We start from the raw sequence: 16,996 nt of genomic DNA on the forward strand, positions 1-16,996 counted from the left end.
CCACCTCCTCCTCCTCGTCCCCCTAGTAGCGCTCACCACCTCCTCCTCCTCGTCCCCTTAGTAGTGCTCACCACCTTCTCCTCCCCGTCCCCTTAGTAGTGCTCACCACCTCCTCCTCCCCGTCCCCCTAGTAGCGCTCACCACCTCCTCCTCCTCGTCCCCCTAGTAGTGTTCACCTTCTCCTCCTCCGCGTCCCCCTTATAGTGCTCACCTTCTCCTCTTCCTCGTCCCCCTAGTAGTGCTCACCTTCTCCTCCTCCTCCCCTTAGTAGTGCTCACCACCTCCTCCTCCTCGTCCCCCTAGTAGTGTTCACCTTCTCCTCCTCCGCGTCCCCCTTATAGTGCTCACCTTCTTCTCTTCCTCGTCCCCCTAGTAGCGCTCACCTTCTCCTCCTCCTCCCCTTAGTAGTGCTCACCACCTCCTCCTCCTCGTCCCCTTAGTAGCGCTCGCCACCTCCTCCTCCTCGTCCCCTTAGTAGTGCTCACCACCTTCTCCTCCCCGTCCCCCTAGTAGTGCTCACCACCTCCTCCTCCTCGTCCCCTTAGTAGCGCTCACCACCTCCTCCTCCTCGTCCCCTTAGTAGTGCTCACCACCTCCTCCTCCTCGTCCCCTTAGTAGTGCTCACCACCTTCTCCTCCCCGTCCCCCTAGTAGTGCTCACCTTCTCCTCCTCCTCGTCCCCCTAGTAGTGCTCACCTTCTCCTCCTCCGCGTCCCCCTTATAGTGCTCACCTTCTCCTCTTCCTCGTCCCCTTAGTAGTGCTCACCACCTCCTCCTCCCCGTCCCCCTAGTAGCGTTCACCACCTCCTCCTCCTTGTCCCCTTAGTAGTGCTCACCACCTTCTCCTCCCCGTCCCCTTAGTAGTGCTCACCACCTCCTCCTCCCCGTCCCCCTAGTAGCGCTCACCACCTCTTCCTCCTCGTCCCCCTAGTAGTGTTCACCTTCTCCTCCTCCGCGTCCCCCTTATAGTGCTCACCTTCTCCTCCTCCTCGTCCCCCTAGTAGCGCTCACCACCTCCTCCTCCTCGTCCCCTTAGTAGTGCTCACCACCTTCTCCTCCCCGTCCCCCTAGTAGCGCTCACCACCTCCTCCTCCTCGTCCCCCTAGTAGTGTTCACCTTCTCCTCCTCCGCGTCCCCCTTATAGTGCTCACCTTCTCCTTCTTCTACGCGTCCCCCTAGTAGCGCTCACCACCTCCTCCTATTTGTAACACCCCTTCAGACCTCACTCTATAGGAAGGGTGTGTGGTACCTTTAAATTGGCTATGGCGCAGTGCCTCCACCCGAATCTTTCTCGGAGCTCTGTAGGAAGGCAGGAGGGTTGTCCTCTTCTGCCAGGGGTTGTCTCGGGGAAACCCCTGCCTAAGCTCAGTACACACTGCCAGGGGTAAAACAACCGGGGAATATTTATTGGGATAGAATGAAATAGGAATGTGCTCAGGAGAACAAACACCTAAGCAATCCAGCGGCTGCTCCTTTGTAACCACGAGCTATAAATGCAGGCCAGGCCTGGCGGATATAATAGTATAAATGGATCCCCTAATACTCTGGGGAACACAGGGTTAATGGACAGTGACCCCCCACATACTACCTCATTCTCTCACACACTCCACAGAGCTAGCTGAATGTACCAAATCTCCCCTAATAAAGCTGCAGCAACATCCAGAACTCAGTCCGTGAGTTGGGGCCCTGATGCCGCTGGCGCGCTTGCTGGAACCGTTGGTGCACTTAAGGTTAATCTCCTCAGGAATAGTTCCCACAAGAACTCTCTAACACAGTTCAGCAATGACTAGTCCCAACTCCCAGACACACAGATGCGTCCACTTCCAGAATTCTGCGCGAGTCTGCAGCACTCAGATCCTAGCGGAGTGGGGCAGGGTCTGCCTGTGTGATGAGACAAGGGGTCTGTCCAGGGCCAAGTTGTAGAGCCGTCTAGCTGCAGAGTGACCCTCTCTCCTGGTCTTAGCTGCTGTGTGGGCAGGACTGTCTCCGGGGCTCTGCCCGATGTGTCCAAGTCCAGGACCCTCTTCTCTCTAAACCATGCGGTCCCCTCATCTCCTTCCTGCTTTTCCTTGACCCACAATTCCCTTTTCCCCCCATCCTTTGCAGCTCCTCCCCTCGGTGGCAGGGGCACAAAGAATCAGGTGGTGCTGCCTTCTGCTATTTTACCCCTAGCAGGGGTTACATATTATAGTAGTGCGCACCTTCTTCACCAGCCAATGACTTGAGTATAGAGCAGTGAGCCTTACATCCAGATACCTACTATAACATGCATGGATTCAGGATGGTTCCCGCTTGTAGTGTGTACAGCGCCCACTTGCTTCTCCTCTCTGTATTTCAGGTCATTGATGATAGAAAGCAGTGGTGGAAAGTAAAAAATTCCAGCGGCTCTTCTGGATTTGTGCCAAACAACATCCTGGGAGTAGTGAAACCTGAGGAGCCTTCACCGGGACGCGCTGAGCCAGTCTACAGCCAGACAATTCAGGTACATCGCCATGTACTGCACCCTGAGTAGTCAGTCCTATGAGTGCAGCGCTACACTATGCGTCAGCTCCATTGTGGAATTCTGTACTGTATGGGAAAGATGGCCGACACCAGGTACATTGTAGATATGGCTAAGCACCTTCATAAGTAGTGACTGTGTATAGTAGATCACTGAGCTCATAGGTAGTGACTGTGTATAGTAGATCACTGAGCTCATAGGTAGTGACTGTGTATAGTAGATCACTGAGCTCATAGGTAGTTACTGTGCATAGTAGATCACTGAGCTCATAGGTAGTGACTGTGTATAGTAGATCACTGAGCTCATAGGTAGTTACTGTGCATAGTAGATCACTGAGCTCATAGGTAGTGACTGTGTATAGTAGATCACTGAGCTCATAGGTAGTGACTGTGTATAGTAGATCACTGAGCTCATAGGTAGTGACTGTGTGTAGTAGATCACTGAGGTCCTAGGTAGTGAATGTGTATAGTAGATCAGTAAGCCCATAGGAAGTGACTGTGTATAGTAGATCACTGAGCTCATAGGTAGTGACTGTGTATAGTAGATCACTGAGCTCCTAGGTAGTTACTGTGCATAGTAGATCACTGAGCTCATAGGTAGTGACTGTGTATAGTAGATCACTGAGCTCATAGGTAGTGACTGTGTGTAGTAGATCACTGAGGTCCTAGGTAGTGAATGTGTATAGTAGATCAGTAAGCCCATAGGAAGTGACTGTGTATAGTAGATCACTGAGCTCATAGGTAGTGACTGTGTATAGTAGATCACTGAGCTCCTTGGTAGTGACTGTGTATAGTAGATCAGTAAACCCATAGGAAGTGACTGTGTATAGTAGATCACTGAGGTCCTAGGTAGTGACTGTGTATAATAGATCACTGAGCTCATAGGTAGTGACTGTATAGTAGATCACTGAGCTCATAGGTAGTTACTGTGCATAGTAGATCACTGAGCTCATAGGTAGTGACTGTGTATAGTAGATCACTGAGGTCCTAGGTAGTGACTGTGTATAGTAGATCACTGAGCTCATAGGTAGTAACTGTGTATAGTAGATCACTGAGCTCATAGGTAGTGACTGTGTATAGTAGATCACTGAGCTCATAGGTAGAGACTGTGTGTAGTAGATCACTGAGCTCATAGGTAGTTACTGTGCATAGTAGATCACTGAGCTCATAGGTAGTGACTGTGTATAGTAGATCAATGAGCTCATAGGTAGTGACTGTGTGTAGTAGATCACTGAGGTCCTAGGTAGTGAATGTGTATAGTAGATCAGTAAGCCCATAGGAAGTGACTGTGTATAGTAGATCACTGAGCTCATAGGTAGTGACTGTGTATAGTAGATCACTGAGCTCATAGGTAGTGACTGTGTATAGTAGATCACTGAGCTCATAGGTAGTGACTGTGTATAGTAGATCACTGAGCTCATAGGTAGTGACTATGTATAGTAGATCACTGAGGTCCTAGGTAGTGAATGTGTATAGTAGATCAGTAAGCCCATAGGTAGTGACTGTGTATAGTAGATCACTGAGCTCATAGGTAGTGGCTGTGCATAGTAGATCACTGAGCTCCTTGGTAGTGACTGTGTATAGTAGATCAGTAAGCCCATAGGAAGTGATTGTGTATAGTACATCACTGAGCTCATAGGTAGTGACTGTGTATAGTAGATCACTGAGCTCTTAGGTAGTGACTGTGTATAGTAGATCACTGAGCTCCTAGGTAGTGACTGTGTATAGTAGATCACTGAGCTCCTAGGTAGTGACTGTGTATAGTAGATCACTGAGCTCTTTGGTAGTGACTGTGTATAGTAGATCACTGAGCCCATAGGAAGTGACTGTGTATAGTAGATCAGTGAGCTCATAGGAAGTGACTGTGTATAGTAGATCACTGTGCCCATAGGTAGTGGCTGTGTATAGTAGATCACTGAGCCCATAGGTAGTGGCTGTGTATAGTAGATCACTGAGCTCTTTGGTAGTGACTGTGTATAGTAGATCACTGAGGTCCTAGGTAGTGACTGTGTATAGTAGATCAGTAAGCCCATAGGAAGTGACTGTGTGTAGTAGATCACTGAGCTCATAGGAAGTGACTGTGTATAGTAGATCACTGAGCCCATAGGTAGTGACTGTGTATAGTAGATAACTGAGCTCATAGGTAGTGACTGTGTATAGTAGATCACTGAGCTCATAGGTAGTGACTGTGTATAGTAGATCACTGAGCTCATAGGTAGTGACTGTGTATAGTAGATCAGTGAGCTCATAGGTAGTTACTGTGTATAGTAGATCACTGAGCTCCTAGGTAGTGACTGTGTATAGTAGATCAGTAAGCCCATAGGAAGTGACTGTGTATAGTAGATCACTGAGCTCATAGGAAGTGACTGTGTATAGTATATCACTGAGCTCATAGGAAGTGACTGTGTATAGTATATCACTGAGCTCCTAGGTAGTGACTGTGTATAGTAGATCACTGAGCTCTTTGGTAGTGACTGTGTATAGTAGATCACTGAGCGCATAGGAAGTGACTGTGTATAGTAGATCAGTGAGCTCATAGGAAGTGACTGTGTATAGTAGATCACTGTGCCCATAGGTAGTGGCTGTGTATAGTAGATCACTGAGCCCATAGGTAGTGGCTGTGTATAGTAGATCACTGAGCTCTTTGGTAGTGACTGTGTATAGTAGATCACTGAGGTCCTAGGTAGTGACTGTGTATAGTAGATCAGTAAGCCCATAGGAAGTGACTGTGTGTAGTAGATCACTGAGCTCATAGGTAGTGACTTTGTATAGTAGATCACTGAGCCCATAGGTAGTGACTGTGTATAGTAGATAACTGAGCTCATAGGTAGTGACTGTGTATAGTAGATCACTGAGCTCATAGGTAGTGACTTTGTATAGTAGATCACTGAGCCCATAGGTAGTGACTGTGTATAGTAGATAACTGAGCTCATAGGTAGTGACTGTGTATAGTAGATCACTGAGCTCATAGGTAGTGACTGTGTATAGTAGATCACTGAGCTCATAGGTAGTGACTGTGTATAGTAGATCACTGAGCTCATAGGTAGTTACTGTGTATAGTAGATCACTGAGCTCCTAGGTAGTGACTGTGTATAGTAGATCAGTAAGCCCATAGGAAGTGACTGTGTATAGTAGATCACTGAGCTCATAGGAAGTGACTGTGTATAGTATATCACTGAGCTCATAGGAAGTGACTGTGTATAGTATATCACTGAGCCCATAGGAAGTGACTGTGTATAGTAGATCAGTGAGCTCATAGGTAGTGACTGTGTATAGTAGATCACTGAGGTCCTAGGTAGTGACTGTGTATAGTAGATCAGTAAGCCCATAGGAAGTGACTGTGTATAGTAGATCACTGAGCTCATAGGTAGTGACTGTGTATAGTAGATCACTGAGCTCCTAGGTAGTGACTGTGTATAGTAGATCACTGAGCTCCTAGGTAGTGACTGTGTATAGTAGATCACTGAGCTCTTTGGTAGTGACTGTGTATAGTAGATCACTGAGCTCCTAGGTAGTGACTGTGTATAGTAGATCACTGAGCTCCTAGGTAGTGACTGTGTATAGTAGATCACTGAGCTCTTTGGTAGTGACTGTGTATAGTAGATCACTGAGCGCATAGGAAGTGACTGTGTATAGTAGATCAGTGAGCTCATAGGAAGTGACTGTGTATAGTAGATCACTGTGCCCATAGGTAGTGGCTGTGTATAGTAGATCACTGAGCCCATAGGTAGTGGCTGTGTATAGTAGATCACTGAGCTCTTTGGTAGTGACTGTGTATAGTAGATCACTGAGGTCCTAGGTAGTGACTGTGTATAGTAGATCAGTAAGCCCATAGGAAGTGACTGTGTGTAGTAGATCACTGAGCTCATAGGTAGTGACTTTGTATAGTAGATCACTGAGCCCATAGGTAGTGACTGTGTATAGTAGATAACTGAGCTCATAGGTAGTGACTGTGTATAGTAGATCACTGAGCTCATAGGTAGTGACTGTGTATAGTAGATCACTGAGCTCATAGGTAGTGACTGTGTATAGTAGATCACTGAGCTCATAGGTAGTTACTGTGTATAGTAGATCACTGAGCTCCTAGGTAGTGACTGTGTATAGTAGATCAGTAAGCCCATAGGAAGTGACTGTGTATAGTAGATCACTGAGCTCATAGGAAGTGACTGTGTATAGTATATCACTGAGCTCATAGGAAGTGACTGTGTATAGTATATCACTGAGCCCATAGGAAGTGACTGTGTATAGTAGATCAGTGAGCTCATAGGTAGTGACTGTGTATAGTAGATCACTGAGGTCCTAGGTAGTGACTGTGTATAATAGATCAGTAAGCCCATAGGAAGTGACTGTGTATAGTAGATCACTGAGCTCATAGGTAGTGACTGTGTATAGTAGATCACTGAGCTCCTAGGTAGTGACTGTGTATAGTAGATCACTGAGCTCCTAGGTAGTGACTGTGTATAGTAGATCACTGAGCTCTTTGGTAGTGACTGTGTATAGTAGATCACTGAGCCCATAGGAAGTGACTGTGTATAGTAGATCAGTGAGCTCATAGGAAGGGACTGTGTATAGTAGATCACTGTGCCCATAGGTAGTGGCTGTGTATAGTAGATCACTGAGCCCATAGGTAGTGGCTGTGTATAGTAGATCAGTGAGGTCCTAGGTAGTGACTGTGTATAGTAGATCAGTAAGCCCATAGGAAGTGACTGTGTGTAGTAGATCACTGAGCTCATAGGTAGTGACTTTGTATAGTAGATCACTGAGCCCATAGGTAGTGACTGTGTATAGTAGATAACTGAGCTCATAGGTAGTGACTGTGTATAGTAGATCACTGAGCTCATAGGTAGTGACTGTGTATAGTAGATCACTGAGCTCATAGGTAGTGACTGTGTATAGTAGATCACTGAGCTCATAGGTAGTGACTGTGTATAGTAGATCACTGAGCTCATAGGTAGTTACTGTGCATAGTAGATCACTGAGCTCATAGGTAGTGACTGTGTATAGTAGATCACTGAGCTCATAGGTAGTTACTGTGCATAGTAGATCACTGAGCTCATAGGTAGTGACTGTGTATAGTAGATCACTGAGCTCATAGGTAGTGACTGTGTATAGTAGATCACTGAGCTCATAGGTAGTGACTGTGTATAGTAGATCACTGAGCTCATAGTTAGTTACTGTGCATAGTAGATCACTGAGCTCATAGGTAGTGACTGTGTATAGTAGATCACTGAGCTCATAGGTAGTTACTGTGTGTCACGGAGCAAAGGTATACGTCCTTCCTCCGGAGGATATCTTGAATCAACAGGGACGCAAGAGGTCGGGAGGCAACAGCAATTTATTGTAATCCACAAAGTTAGGCGGTCACATCAATCGTAATAACAATAAGTCCCCAGAAGTTACAATCCAATGATAGCTTTGGCTCCTTGGTCCTGTAACTAAATCCTGGCTCTCTGCAGAGCTGTGCACAGGCCGGCTAACACATACTAACTACTAGCTACAACTATATCCTAAGACTGTTACACCTATATCTGTGGGTGGGAAGGGCTGAGTCACAGATCCTTCCCCCCTCACCTATACCAAGGAGAGCAGACTCCCTGTCTACTATGGACAATGCACCATCCAACATCTTCTTGGAGACACTGATCAGATTATCTCCACCCATTGTCCTCACTGGTCCTCACTAGTTAGAGGTATTTGCATACAATGTGCTAACACACTAGACCCTAATCAGCCAACTACACATTGATGTATACAACAGGTTAGAGAATACATTCCACATGAAATATATATTACACATTGCCTATAGTATAGACTCTAACCATCCCGTGACACTGTGCATAGTAGATCACTGAGCTCATAGGTAGTGACTGTGTATAGTAGATCACTGAGCTCATAGGTAGTGACTGTGTATAGTAGATCACTGAGCTCATAGGTAGTGACTGTGTGTAGTAGATCACTGAGGTCCTAGGTAGTGAATGTGTATAGTAGATCAGTAAGCCCATAGGAAGTGACTGTGTATAGTAGATCACTGAGCTCATAGGTAGTGACTGTGTATAGTAGATCACTGAGCTCCTAGGTAGTTACTGTGCATAGTAGATCACTGAGCTCATAGGTAGTGACTGTGTATAGTAGATCACTGAGCTCATAGGTAGTGACTGTGTGTAGTAGATCACTGAGGTCCTAGGTAGTGAATGTGTATAGTAGATCAGTAAGCCCATAGGAAGTGACTGTGTATAGTAGATCACTGAGCTCATAGGTAGTGACTGTGTATAGTAGATCACTGAGCTCCTTGGTAGTGACTGTGTATAGTAGATCAGTAAACCCATAGGAAGTGACTGTGTATAGTAGATCACTGAGGTCCTAGGTAGTGACTGTGTATAATAGATCACTGAGCTCATAGGTAGTGACTGTATAGTAGATCACTGAGCTCATAGGTAGTTACTGTGCATAGTAGATCACTGAGCTCATAGGTAGTGACTGTGTATAGTAGATCACTGAGGTCCTAGGTAGTGACTGTGTATAGTAGATCACTGAGCTCATAGGTAGTAACTGTGTATAGTAGATCACTGAGCTCATAGGTAGTGACTGTGTATAGTAGATCACTGAGCTCATAGGTAGAGACTGTGTGTAGTAGATCACTGAGCTCATAGGTAGTTACTGTGCATAGTAGATCACTGAGCTCATAGGTAGTGACTGTGTATAGTAGATCACTGAGCTCATAGGTAGTGACTGTGTGTAGTAGATCACTGAGGTCCTAGGTAGTGACTGTGTATAGTAGATCAGTAAGCCCATAGGAAGTGACTGTGTATAGTAGATCACTGAGCTCATAGGTAGTGACTGTGTATAGTAGATCACTGAGCTCATAGGTAGTGACTGTGTATAGTAGATCACTGAGCTCATAGGTAGTGACTGTGTATAGTAGATCACTGAGCTCATAGGTAGTGACTATGTATAGTAGATCACTGAGGTCCTAGGTAGTGAATGTGTATAGTAGATCAGTAAGCCCATAGGTAGTGACTGTGTATAGTAGATCACTGAGCTCATAGGTAGTGGCTGTGCATAGTAGATCACTGAGCTCCTTGGTAGTGACTGTGTATAGTAGATCAGTAAGCCCATAGGAAGTGATTGTGTATAGTAGATCACTGAGCTCATAGGTAGTGACTGTGTATAGTAGATCACTGAGCTCTTAGGTAGTGACTGTGTATAGTAGATCACTGAGCTCCTAGGTAGTGACTGTGTATAGTAGATCACTGAGCTCCTAGGTAGTGACTGTGTATAGTAGATCACTGAGCTCTTTGGTAGTGACTGTGTATAGTAGATCACTGAGCCCATAGGAAGTGACTGTGTATAGTAGATCAGTGAGCTCATAGGAAGTGACTGTGTATAGTAGATCACTGTGCCCATAGGTAGTGGCTGTGTATAGTAGATCACTGAGCCCATAGGTAGTGGCTGTGTATAGTAGATCACTGAGCTCTTTGGTAGTGACTGTGTATAGTAGATCACTGAGGTCCTAGGTAGTGACCGTGTATAGTAGATCAGTAAGCCCATAGGAAGTGACTGTGTGTAGTAGATCACTGAGCTCATAGGAAGTGACTGTGTATAGTAGATCACTGAGCCCATAGGTAGTGACTGTGTATAGTAGATAACTGAGCTCATAGGTAGTGACTGTGTATAGTAGATCACTGAGCTCATAGGTAGTGACTGTGTATAGTAGATCACTGAGCTCATAGGTAGTGACTGTGTATAGTAGATCACTGAGCTCATAGGTAGTGACTGTGTATAGTAGATCACTGAGCTCATAGGTAGTTACTGTGTATAGTAGATCACTGAGCTCCTAGGTAGTGACTGTGTATAGTAGATCAGTAAGCCCATAGGAAGTGACTGTGTATAGTAGATCACTGAGCTCATAGGAAGTGACTGTGTATAGTATATCACTGAGCCCATAGGAAGTGACTGTGTATAGTAGATCAGTGAGCTCATAGGTAGTGACTGTGTATAGTAGATCACTGAGGTCCTAGGTAGTGACTGTGTATAGTAGATCAGTAAGCCCATAGGAAGTGACTGTGTATAGTAGATCACTGAGCTCATAGGTAGTGACTGTGTATAGTAGATCACTGAGCTCCTAGGTAGTGACTGTGTATAGTAGATCACTGAGCTCCTAGGTAGTGACTGTGTATAGTAGATCACTGAGCTCTTTGGTAGTGACTGTGTATAGTAGATCACTGAGCTCCTAGGTAGTGACTGTGTATAGTAGATCACTGAGCTCCTAGGTAGTGACTGTGTATAGTAGATCACTGAGCTCTTTGGTAGTGACTGTGTATAGTAGATCACTGAGCGCATAGGAAGTGACTGTGTATAGTAGATCAGTGAGCTCATAGGAAGTGACTGTGTATAGTAGATCACTGTGCCCATAGGTAGTGGCTGTGTATAGTAGATCACTGAGCCCATAGGTAGTGGCTGTGTATAGTAGATCACTGAGCTCTTTGGTAGTGACTGTGTATAGTAGATCACTGAGGTCCTAGGTAGTGACTGTGTATAGTAGATCAGTAAGCCCATAGGAAGTGACTGTGTGTAGTAGATCACTGAGCTCATAGGTAGTTACTTTGTATAGTAGATCACTGAGCCCATAGGTAGTGACTGTGTATAGTAGATAACTGAGCTCATAGGTAGTGACTGTGTATAGTAGATCACTGAGCTCATAGGTAGTGACTGTGTATAGTAGATCACTGAGCTCATAGGTAGTGACTGTGTATAGTAGATCACTGAGCTCATAGGTAGTTACTGTGTATAGTAGATCACTGAGCTCCTAGGTAGTGACTGTGTATAGTAGATCAGTAAGCCCATAGGAAGTGACTGTGTATAGTAGATCACTGAGCTCATAGGAAGTGACTGTGTATAGTATATCACTGAGCTCATAGGAAGTGACTGTGTATAGTATATCACTGAGCCCATAGGAAGTGACTGTGTATAGTAGATCAGTGAGCTCATAGGTAGTGACTGTGTATAGTAGATCACTGAGGTCCTAGGTAGTGACTGTGTATAGTAGATCAGTAAGCCCATAGGAAGTGACTGTGTATAGTAGATCACTGAGCTCATAGGTAGTGACTGTGTATAGTAGATCACTGAGCTCCTAGGTAGTGACTGTGTATAGTAGATCACTGAGCTCCTAGGTAGTGACTGTGTATAGTAGATCACTGAGCTCTTTGGTAGTGACTGTGTATAGTAGATCACTGAGCCCATAGGAAGTGACTGTGTATAGTAGATCAGTGAGCTCATAGGAAGTGACTGTGTATAGTAGATCACTGTGCCCATAGGTAGTGGCTGTGTATAGTAGATCACTGAGCCCATAGGTAGTGGCTGTGTATAGTAGATCACTGAGCTCTTTGGTAGTGACTGTGTATAGTAGATCACTGAGGTCCTAGGTAGTGACTGTGTATAGTAGATCAGTAAGCCCATAGGAAGTGACTGTGTGTAGTAGATCACTGAGCTCATAGGTAGTGACTTTGTATAGTAGATCACTGAGCCCATAGGTAGTGACTGTGTATAGTAGATAACTGAGCTCATAGGTAGTGACTGTGTATAGTAGATCACTGAGCTCATAGGTAGTGACTGTGTATAGTAGATCACTGAGCTCATAGGTAGTGACTGTGTATAGTAGATCACTGAGCTCATAGGTAGTGACTGTGTATAGTACATCACTGAGCTCCTAGGTAGTGACTGTGTATAGTAGATCAGTAAGCCCATAGGAAGTGACTGTGTATAGTAGATCACTGAGCTCATAGGTAGTTACTGTGTATAGTAGATCACTGAGCTCCTAGGTAGTGACTGTGTATAGTAGATCAGTAAGCCCATAGGAAGTGACTGTGTATAGTAGATCACTGAGCTCATAGGAAGTGACTGTGTATAGTATATCACTGAGCTCATAGGTAGTGACTGTGTATAGTAGATCACTGAGCTCATAGGTAGTGACTGTGTATAGTAGATCACTGAGCTCATAGGTAGTGACTGTGTATAGTAGATCAGTGAGCTCATAGGTAGTGACTGTGTATAGTAGATCAGTAAGCCCATAGGAAGTGACTGTGTGTAGTAGATCACTGAGCTCATAGGTAGTGACTGTGTGTAGTAGATCACTGAGCTCATAGGTAGTGACTGTGTATAGTAGATCACTGAGCTCCTAGGTAGTGACTGTGTATAGTAGATCACTGAGGTCCTAGGTAGTGACTGTGTATAGTAGATCAGTAAGCCCATAGGAAGTGACTGTGTATAGTAGATCACTGAGCCCATAGTAAGTGACTGTGTATAGTAGATCACTGAGCTCATAGGTAGTGACTGTGTATAGTAGATCACTGAGCTCATAGGTAGTGACTGTGTATAGTAGATCACTGAGCTCATAGGTAGTGACTGTGTATAGTAGATCAGTGAGCTCATAGGTAGTGACTGTGTATAGTAGATCAGTAAGCCCATAGGAAGTGACTGTGTGTAGTAGATCACTGAGCTCATAGGTAGTGACTGTGTGTAGTAGATCACTGAGCTCATAGGTAGTGACTGTGTATAGTAGATCACTGAGCTCCTAGGTAGTGACTGTGTATAGTAGATCACTGAGGTCCTAGGTAGTGACTGTGTATGGTAGATCAGTGAGCTCCTAGGTAGTGACTGTGTATAGTAGATCAGTGAGCTCATAGGTAGTGACTGTGTATAGTAGATCACTGAGCTCCTAGGTAGTAACTGTGTATAGTAGATCAGTAAGCCCATAGGAAGTGACTGTGTATAGTAGATCACTGAGCTCATAGGTAGTGACTGTGTATAGTAGATCAGTGAGCTCATAGGTAGTGACTGTGTATAGTAGATCACTGAGCTCCTAGGTAGTGACTGTGTATAGTAGATCACTGAGCTCCTAGGTAGTGACTGTGTATAGTAGATCAGTAAGCCCATAGGAAGTGACTGTGTATAGTAGATCACTGAGCTCCTAGTTAGTGACTGTTTATAGTAGATCAGTAAGCCCATAGGTAGTTACTGTGTATAGTAGATCACTGAGGTCCTAGGTAGTGACTGTGTATAGTAGATCACTGAGCTCATAGGAAGTGACTGTGTATAGTAGATCACTGAGCTCCTAGGTAGTGACTGTGTATAGTAGATCACTGAGCTCCTAGGTAGTGACTGTGTATAGTAGATCACTGAGGTCCTAGGTAGTGACTGTGTATGGTAGATCAGTGAGCTCCTAGGTAGTGACTGTGTATAGTAGATCACTGAGCTCATAGGTAGTGACTGTGTATAGTAGATCACTGAGCTCATAGGTAGTGACTGTGTATAGTAGATCACTGAGCTCATAGGTAGTGACTATGTATAGTAGATCACTGAGATCATAGGTAGTTACTGTGTATAGTAGATCACTGAGGTCCTAGGTAGTGAATGTGTGTAGTAGATCAGTAAGCCCATAGGTAGTGACTGTGTATAGTAGATCACTGAGCTCATAGGTAGTGACTGTGTATAGTAGATCACTGAGCTCATAGGTAGTGGCTGTGCATAGTAGATCACTGAGCTCCTTGGTAGTGACTGTGTATAGTAGATCAGTAAGCCCATAGGAAGTGACTGTGTATAGTAGATCACTGAGCTCATAGGTAGTGACTGTGTATAGTAGATCACTGAGCTCCTAGGTAGTGACTGTGTATAGTAGATCACTGAGCTCCTAGGTAGTGACTGTGTATAGTAGATCACTGAGGTCCTAGGTAGTGACTGTGTATAGTAGATCACTGAGCTCATAGGTAGTGACTGTGTATAGTAGATCACTGAGCTCCTAGGTAGTGACTGTGTATAGTAGATCACTGAGCTCCTAGGTAGTGACTGTGTATAGTAGATCACTGAGCTCCTAGGTAGTGACTGTGTATAGTAGATCACTGAGCTCTTTGGTAGTGACTGTGTATAGTAGATCACTGAGCCCATAGGAAGTGACTGTGTATAGTAGATCAGTGAGCTCATAGGAAGTGACTGTGTATAGTAGATCACTGTGCCCATAGGTAGTGGCTGTGTATAGTAGATCACTGAGCCCATAGGTAGTGGCTGTGTATAGTAGATCACTGAGCTCTTTGGTAGTGACTGTGTATAGTAGATCACTGAGGTCCTAGGTAGTGAATGTGTATAGTAGATCAGTAAGCCCATAGGTAGTGACTGTGTATAGTAGATCACTGAGCTCATAGGTAGTGACTGTGTATAGTAGATCACTGAGCTCATAGGTAGTGGCTGTGCATAGTAGATCACTGAGCTCCTTGGTACTGACTGTGTATAGTAGATCAGTAAGCCCATAGGAAGTGACTGTGTATAGTAGATCACTGAGCTCATAGGTAGTGACTGTGTATAGTAGATCACTGAGCTCCTAGGTAGTGACTGTGTATAGTAGATCACTGAGCTCCTAGGTAGTGACTGTGTATAGTAGATTACTGAGCTCTTTGGTAGTGACTGTGTATAGTAGATCACTGAGGTCCTAGGTAGTGACTGTGTATAGTAGATCACTGAGCTCCTAGGTAGTGACTGTGTATAGTAGATCAGTAAGCCCATAGGAAGTGACTGTGTATAGTAGATCACTGAGCTCATAGGAAGTGACTGTGTATAGTATATCACTGAGCTCATAGGAAGTGACTGTGTATAGTATATCACTGAGCCCATAGGAAGTGACTGTGTATAGTAGATCAGTGAGCTCATAGGTAGTGACTGTGTATAGTAGATCACTGAGCTCATAGGTAGTGACTGTGTATAGTAGATCACTGAGCTCATAGGTAGTGACTATGTATAGTAGATCACTGAGATCATAGGTAGTTACTGTGTATAGTAGATCACTGAGGTCCTAGGTAGTGAATGTGTGTAGTAGATCAGTAAGCCCATAGGTAGTGACTGTGTATAGTAGATCACTGAGCTCATAGGTAGTGACTGTGTATAGTAGATCACTGAGCTCATAGGTAGTGGCTGTGCATAGTAGATCACTGAGCTCCTTGGTAGTGACTGTGTATAGTAGATCAGTAAGCCCATAGGAAGTGACTGTGTATAGTAGATCACTGAGCTCCTAGGTAGTGACTGTGTATAGTAGATCACTGAGCTCCTAGGTAGTGACTGTGTATAGTAGATCACTGAGGTCCTAGGTAGTGACTGTGTATAGTAGATCACTGAGCTCATAGGTAGTGACTGTGTATAGTAGATCACTGAGCTCCTAGGTAGTGACTGTGTATAGTAGATCACTGAGCTCCTAGGTAGTGACTGTGTATAGTAGATCACTGAGCTCCTAGGTAGTGACTGTGTATAGTAGATCACTGAGCTCTTTGGTAGTGACTGTGTATAGTAGATCACTGAGCCCATAGGAAGTGACTGTGTATAGTAGATCAGTGAGCTCATAGGAAGTGACTGTGTATAGTAGATCACTGTGCCCATAGGTAGTGGCTGTGTATAGTAGATCACTGAGCCCATAGGTAGTGGCTGTGTATAGTAGATCACTGAGCTCTTTGGTAGTGACTGTGTATAGTAGATCACTGAGGTCCTAGGTAGTGAATGTGTATAGTAGATCAGTAAGCCCATAGGTAGTGACTGTGTATAGTAGATCACTGAGCTCATAGGTAGTGACTGTGTATAGTAGATCACTGAGCTCATAGGTAGTGGCTGTGCATAGTAGATCACTGAGCTCCTTGGTACTGACTGTGTATAGTAGATCAGTAAGCCCATAGGAAGTGACTGTGTATAGTAGATCACTGAGCTCATAGGTAGTGACTGTGTATAGTAGATCACTGAGCTCCTAGGTAGTGACTGTGTATAGTAGATCACTGAGCTCCTAGGTAGTGACTGTGTATAGTAGATTACTGAGCTCTTTGGTAGTGACTGTGTATAGTAGATCACTGAGGTCCTAGGTAGTGACTGTGTATAGTAGATCACTGAGCTCATAGGTAGTGACTGTGTATAGTAGATCACTGAGCTCATAGGTAGTGACTGTGTATAGTACATCACTGAGCTCTTAGGTAGTGACTGTGTATAGTAGATCAGTAAGCCCATAGGAAGTGACTGTGTATAGTAGATCACTGAGCTCATAGGTAGTGACTGTGTATAGTAGATCACTGAGCTCATAGGTAGTGACTGTGTATAGTAGATCACTGAGGTCCTAGGTAGTGACTGTGTATAGTAGATAACTGAGCTCATAGGTAGTGACTGTGTATAGTAGATCACTGAGCTCATAGGTAGTGACTGTGTATAGTACATCACTGAGCTCTTAGGTAGTGACTGTGTATAGTAGATCAGTAAGCCCATAGGAAGTGACTGTGTATAGTAGATCACTGAGCTCATAGGTAGTGACTGTGTATAGTAGATCACTGAGCTTCTAGGTAGTGACTGTGTATAGTAGATCAGTAAGCCCATAGGAAGTGACTGTGTATAGTAGATCACTGAGCTCATAGGAAGTGACTGTGTATAGTATATCACTGAGCTCATAGGAAGTGACTGTGTATAGTATATCACTGAGCTCATAG

At 44.6% G+C, this 16,996-nt stretch overlaps 1 protein-coding gene across 4 annotated transcripts in view; it reads left to right on the forward strand.

Annotated features, from left to right (window-relative positions):
- Positions 1-16,996, forward strand: part of EPS8 (EGFR pathway substrate 8, signaling adaptor) — a 100,665-nt gene that overhangs the window by 64,248 nt on the left and 19,421 nt on the right. For all 4 annotated transcript variants that reach the window (XM_075262050.1, XM_075262051.1, XM_075262052.1 and 1 more), the window contains one exon: positions 2,338-2,481. In XM_075262050.1, the coding sequence (XP_075118151.1) occupies positions 2,338-2,481 (144 nt within the window). The remainder of the gene's footprint in view (positions 1-2,337; positions 2,482-16,996) is intronic.

This window comes from Leptodactylus fuscus, unplaced genomic scaffold, assembly GCF_031893055.1.
Source record: "Leptodactylus fuscus isolate aLepFus1 unplaced genomic scaffold, aLepFus1.hap2 HAP2_SCAFFOLD_84, whole genome shotgun sequence".
Lineage (NCBI taxonomy): Eukaryota > Metazoa > Chordata > Amphibia > Anura > Leptodactylidae > Leptodactylus > Leptodactylus fuscus.